Raw genomic sequence first — 5,931 nt, 5'->3', positions numbered from 1 at the left:
GCTTAGTACAGTTCCTGGCACATAGTAGGTGCTCTATAGAAGTTGTCTAGTGAACCCCCTCTTCACTTTACAGATGAGGAAACTGAGGCCCGGAGAAGGAAAGTGACATGTCTCAGGTTCCACCCCCGACTTCAGAGCCAGTGGGGAGGGGAGGATAGAGGGGTGGTGGCATTGGCTTCTCCTGTCCTCTGAGTTGAGACCTGGGTCAGCCTTCAGGCTCTCACCTGGACTGGGGGCTCTTGGAGTCTGGTAGTACAGGCAAGGCTTTTATTGTGAAGGGAACCCAAGTCAATGGCAGGGGCTGCTCCTCCCCGCCCTGCCTCCCTTCCCCTTGTCCCCTCCCTCCCGTCCGCTGCCAAGTGTGGGGCTGCACTGGCCGTTTTAGGACTTTTAAAATCATTCGGCGCAGCTGGAAACTCCTCTGCCGCTCCCTCGGCTTCAGCTGAGCCGCCCGCCCCAGCACTGTCCAGTCCAGAGCTGCCCAGCCTTGAACTGCCCTGCCCAGGGCTGCCCAGCACTGCCCAGCCTTGAACTGTCCTGCCCAGCGCTGCCAATCCTTGAACTGCCCTACCCAGCGCTGCCCAGCCTAGAACTGGCCAGCCCAGCACAACGCAGCCCAGCCTGCAGCAGACAGATCGAGCAACAGCCCGGTGAAGCTCGCTCCCCAGGCTTGGTGGGAGCAGGGACATGTACTTTGTGCATTGGCACATCTAGGCACACTCAGACTGCACTCTGAGATGCACGCACGTCTTTAGACACACTCACACCCAGCCAGGTGCACACACTTATGCACACATGCTAAGGCATTATGTGTTTGCACTGAGGAGCACGTTCAGACACCCACTCTCAGGTGCACTTAGAACTTATTGCAAAAGCACTCAGGCACACGCACACACTCATTCACACATGCACTCATTCACACACGCACTCAGACACTCAGAAGCACACACACACACACACACACACACTCACAAACGCTCACTCAGGAGCACCCACGGGACCTGGAGCAGACTCCTTGGGGAGCCAGCTGGCTGCAGGGGGCCCTGGGAGGACTTCCAGGTGCCTCAGGACCACCTGGGAGAATAAGCAAGGGCCACATTGCTTGGTAGCCCGAGCTCCAGGCTGCCCCAGGTCCCTGGGAGCCTCTTGGTGGTAAACAGGCAGGGAGAGATTTTTTATTTCAAAAGCAAACTTGTTGAAGAGGCATGTTCAGGGGCTGTCCTGACAGACTGAGGCTGACCCTCCGGGTGTGAGCTGGGCTGTCTGCCTCCTAGGGCCCCTCAAGCCCATCCCACCTTCTGGGGATGAGCCCGAGCAGCTGCAGAGGGAGAAGAGGAGTCACCGGCCAGGCAGCTGATCTGCTGAAGCATGGTATGGTTTAAGGGTCTAGGGAAGGGGGGGGGTTGCTGGGGTGCAGGGGGGGACCGTCGGACGGGGTGTCACGCACGGAGCCCTGCATGCAGGCTCACAAGTCCGCTGTTCAAAACCAGGCTCGGCATTCAGTGACAAAAGGAATTTTAACTCACTGTGTGACTGTGGGCAAGTCATTCACTTCTCTGGACCTCAGGTCTGTAGAATAAGCCTAGGGAGAGCTAAAACCAGGCATGCTGGCCCTGGGTGCAGCACCCTGTGCCGCGCCAGGGCAGAGGTGGTCACACAGAAGGCTGGCCAAGCCCAGCCGCCGCTGCGGGGCATCACAAAACACGCGGGAGTTTCTGGCCTGAGACGTAGGTCCCTTCTGATTCTGACTGAGATAGGACCCCATAGGAGCAGACAGGAATACAATGGCTGTTACAAGGAGGGTGGTCCCCTGCTTAGGACACTCAGAGCCCCCCCTTCTGGTTGCTAGGTATGAATCTCCAGATCAGTCTGAGTGGGCTGAATGATTAGCATTTTGTCTAGCTAGAGGAATAGCGGATAGACTTTTAGTACCAAGAAGACCTGAGTTTAAATTCTGCCTCAGAGTCATTCAGTAACTGTGTGATCCTGGGTAAGTCACTTAGGTTCTCTAAGCCTCAGTCTCCTCATCTGTAAAATGAGGAGGTTGGACTCAGTGGCTTGCTTCTGAGGCTTCTTCCAGCTCTAATGCAATGATCCCATGAAAAAAGATCTGGGGTTCTTAGTGGACCACAAGGCAATGCGATGAAGCTGTCAAAAATGGAGAATGGAATCATCTTGGGCCTGGCTTCAGGAGTGCAGAGGTGATAGTCTCCCTGTACTTCTCATCTGAGCTCATATGGAGTACAGTGTTCAGTTTTGGGGGCCATCTTTTATTTTTATTTATTTATTTATTTATTTTGGTGAGGCAACTGGGGTTAAGTGACTTGCCCAGGTTCACACAGCCGGTGTCAAGTGTCTGAGATCGGATTTGAACTCAGGTCTTCCTGACTCCAAAGCTGGAGCTCTATCCACTGTGCCACCTAGCTGCCCCACAGGCAGATCTTTAAGACTGAAAATTGCATAGTAGATGCTAACCTGCATTGGGAGTAGGAATTTTCTGTGCCAATGAAATTCCCTCTTCAGATGTAGGTCTACACCTACTCTATGATTCATAGTTCTGGTGCAACAGAAAAAAAAAGATTCCTGTTTTTCACTCTGGTAATATTGTGAGTCTCCCCTTTCCCTGTTCTGAACTGTCTGTAAGGCTCCCCGTCCCCTTGTCCTAAGAGAAGCAAGAGCCCCCGACCCCTTTCTCCCTCCAGGGCCAGTGGACTGCTTCCCCACCCCGTGTGTGCCTGGGGCTGGCTCGGGGGCCCCCTCTCTCGGGGTGGACCGGGGTCTACATTGTCCACATTTGTTATCTGAATTTTCCCCTGTGAACAGCCTGGAATGGTGTACATGGCACGTCAAGATGAGTCTGATGGTCCAAGTGGACTAGGTCACATAGCAAGGACAGCACAGGTTTAAGAGGAGCTTGGGTAGTGCGCACAGTATGGAGGAAATGACAGACAAGCCTCCTCGAGGCCTTCTCTCCAAGCCCCCACCTCGAGCTGCCTTATCTTCCTTCTGTGCTGCTAAGGAGAAGGACAGGGGAGTGGAGGGGCACAGACAGCGGGGATGCCAACCCACCTTTACTGCCTGTTTCCTATGTAGGAGCCTGAGAGGCAGCCAGGGAAAAGCTGGGGCAGGGCCAGCCAGCCGGGCACGAACGCTTTTGAGGTACGGCCTTAAAGATGCAGGGCTTCTTTCCCAAGCAGGTCTTTTTGGCCTGGGCAGGATTTCTGGGGCCTCCCGAAGGTGCAGCGCTGCTTGTAGGTGTGAGGGTGGAGTCTCCATCCGGCTCCAAGAGCCCCAGACCCGTCAGCAGGGCGGCCAAAGAAAGCACCGTGTTCTCAGCCACCAAGCCCTAAAAAGCCGAGGGCCCCCGGGTTTCGCCAGGAGCAGGAGGGGAGGGAGGGGGCTGGCTTTCCTGGGAGAATGGTGATGCTGGCTGACATTGACTTGGGGACTTGCTGAGGAACGGCCTTTGTGAATCTGAGGGTCCTGCCTCTGTGCCATTCGTAGGATGCTCAGAAGTCAGGGAGTCAGAAGAAGCATGGGAGGTGGGGACGGGATGGCTAGGTGGAAAGAAAAGAGACATGGGGGGTTCAAGGACCCGGATTCTAGGCCCGGCTCTGCCAAAAGTTGACTGTGTGATAGTGGGCAAGTCACTCTCGGCCTCTGCCCCTATAGCCATAAAGTCGGGAGGGAGTCTAGAATTCAGGGAGTCTTAATCGGGCATCAGTAGACCATGGATTGATTTCATGGGGTCTGTGCAACTGGGGGGGAAGAGATCATATCTTTATTTTAACCTAGTTGGTTTCTTTGCAATGCTATGCATTTTATTTTATGCATTCAAAAACATTAATCTGAGAAAGGGGTCCATAGGCTTCAGTAGCTGGTGGCAAAGTAGATAGAATTCTGGACCTGAAATCAGGAAGACCTGAGCTTAAATCCAGCCTCAGAAACTGGGCTAGTCACTTTAACCTCTGTTTGCCTCAGTTTCCTCATCTGTAAAACAGAGGCAATAATAATACCTACCTCCCAATCAATAACCATTTATGTGCCAGGCCCCGTGCTAAGCACCAGGGATACAAAAAAGAAGCAAAAGACAATCCCTGCCCTCAAGGAGCTTAGAATCTAATGATAAAGTGAGCTTTTTGTGAAGCCCTTTGCTGTAGAAATGCTAGCTCCTCCTCCTCCGACTCCTGCCTAGTCCTTCAACAAAGATTAAGAGGTGTTTCCTTCAAAATAAGATATTTCTAACTATTGTGAGCTGGGTTTTTGCTCCTGTTACCACTCTTAAATTACTAATAGTAATGCAACCCATAATCATAATTATCATTATAATATATCTGTATAATCAATATATAATACAGCATATTATTAATAATACCAATTCTGATTGTCCACATTTTAAGAGCATTTACAGCATATAACATGCTTTCTTCCTGCCGCTGTCTTGATTTGCACATTTTAAAAGCCTGGCTGACACTCCCAGGCACCTCCTTTCCTTGGAAGAGGCATAGTGGAAGGCATGATGTCTTCAGAGAGTTCTGAATTCCCGGGATGACAGAAACTAACAGGAGGGAATCAGAATTGTTCCTGATAAGCCCTGGTAACTAACCAAAATAATTCACAATGACAAATTGTTTCCATCTCATTTTCCTTCTATAATAATTTTTTTAGCCTGATGTCTTTCAATTTCTTACTTCCTTTCCATAATGGTGCAAATAATAACAATAGTAATAGTTAGCATTTATATAGCACTAAAGCCAAAGATCTGCAGAGTGTTTTGCAAATATCATCTCATTTATCCTCACCACAACAGTGGGAGGTACGTGCTATTATTCTCATTTTACAGATAAGGAAACTGAGGTTAAGGGATTTGTCCAGAGTCACAGAGCTAACAAGTGTCTGAAGCTGGATTTGAGACTCTAGGTAGGTCCAGCACCCTAAATGTCTCAGTTCTAATAAGCAATGAAACAGCCAAAGGGAAAAACCAGGGAAAATTCACAAACTAGACAATCTGCTTCAGAACTGACTTTTTGAACAGGAAGAGGCCGTATAGATTATATAAAGTGCTGATATATTTTTATAGATGAGGAAACTGAAACCCAGAGATGTTGAGTGACTTGCCCAGTGTCACACAGCTGAAATCAACACTTCTGGTTGGGTAATCTTTCCATGAACAAATCTGGCAGAACTCTTAATTGGACTTGTAGAAAGAGAAACGTGTGCACCACGTGAAGGACATACAATGCTTAGGTTCTGACTTGTAGCTAAATGGATGGTACATTGAATTAGTCCCTCTGTGTGTGGCAGCTGGAAGGCACAGTGGATAGAGCGCTGAACTTGGAGTCAGGAAGACTTGAGTTCAAATCCAACCTCAGACACTAGACATGTCACTTAACCTCTGTTTGCCTTGGTTTCCTCATCTGTAAAGTGGAGATAATAGAACCTACCTCAGGGCTCTTGGGAAGATCTGATGCCAACGTAGGTGAAGGGCTTTATAAATACCAGGAAGTATAATTTTTAGACGGTCAATGCTTTTCTAGGGTTGTCTCCTCACCCATAAACATGTAACAACACCTTATATAATCTACAAAGTCCCATTTCATTCCTAATTCCTCTTCCATGGTGGATTACCTAGTTTCTGCCTTATTTTTGTTCTCTTCTTTGGCCATTTTAATGCTCATTGAAGTCTCTTCTAGTCAGAAAAGAGAAACGAAGGAAAACTCAATGCAGATGGCAATGAGCTGAGCTCAGATTTGATTAGGAGGAAGGGAGCTGGCTGGATTGCACTTGGGAAATTACACGGTGTCTGCAATGGTCACAGGCTGGTGTGCCAAAGCCCATCTTTCTTTCTCTTTCTTTCTTTCTTTCTTTCTTTCTTTCTTTCTTTCTTTCTTTCTTTCTTTCTTTCTTTCTTTCTTTCTTTCTTTCTTTCTT

The 5,931-nt window shown here is 49.3% G+C and overlaps 1 protein-coding gene across 1 annotated transcript in view; it reads left to right on the top strand.

The window, feature by feature from the left end:
- Positions 1-633: 633 nt before the first annotated feature.
- The window catches only part of LOC114050662 (protein FAM198A-like), a 60,954-nt gene continuing 55,656 nt past the window's right edge, over positions 634-5,931 (top strand). The window contains exon 1 of the mRNA XM_027872518.1: positions 634-1,371. Coding sequence (XP_027728319.1) covers positions 1,369-1,371 — 3 coding nt within the window. The 5' untranslated portion in view covers positions 634-1,368. The remainder of the gene's footprint in view (positions 1,372-5,931) is intronic.

Source organism: Vombatus ursinus, unplaced genomic scaffold (genome assembly GCF_900497805.2).
Source record: "Vombatus ursinus unplaced genomic scaffold, bare-nosed wombat genome assembly UNPS02014799.1, whole genome shotgun sequence".
Taxonomy (NCBI): Eukaryota; Metazoa; Chordata; class Mammalia; order Diprotodontia; family Vombatidae; genus Vombatus; species Vombatus ursinus.
The sequence above is the reverse complement of the archived record's forward strand: the minus strand, read 5'-3'. Positions and strand labels throughout refer to the sequence as shown.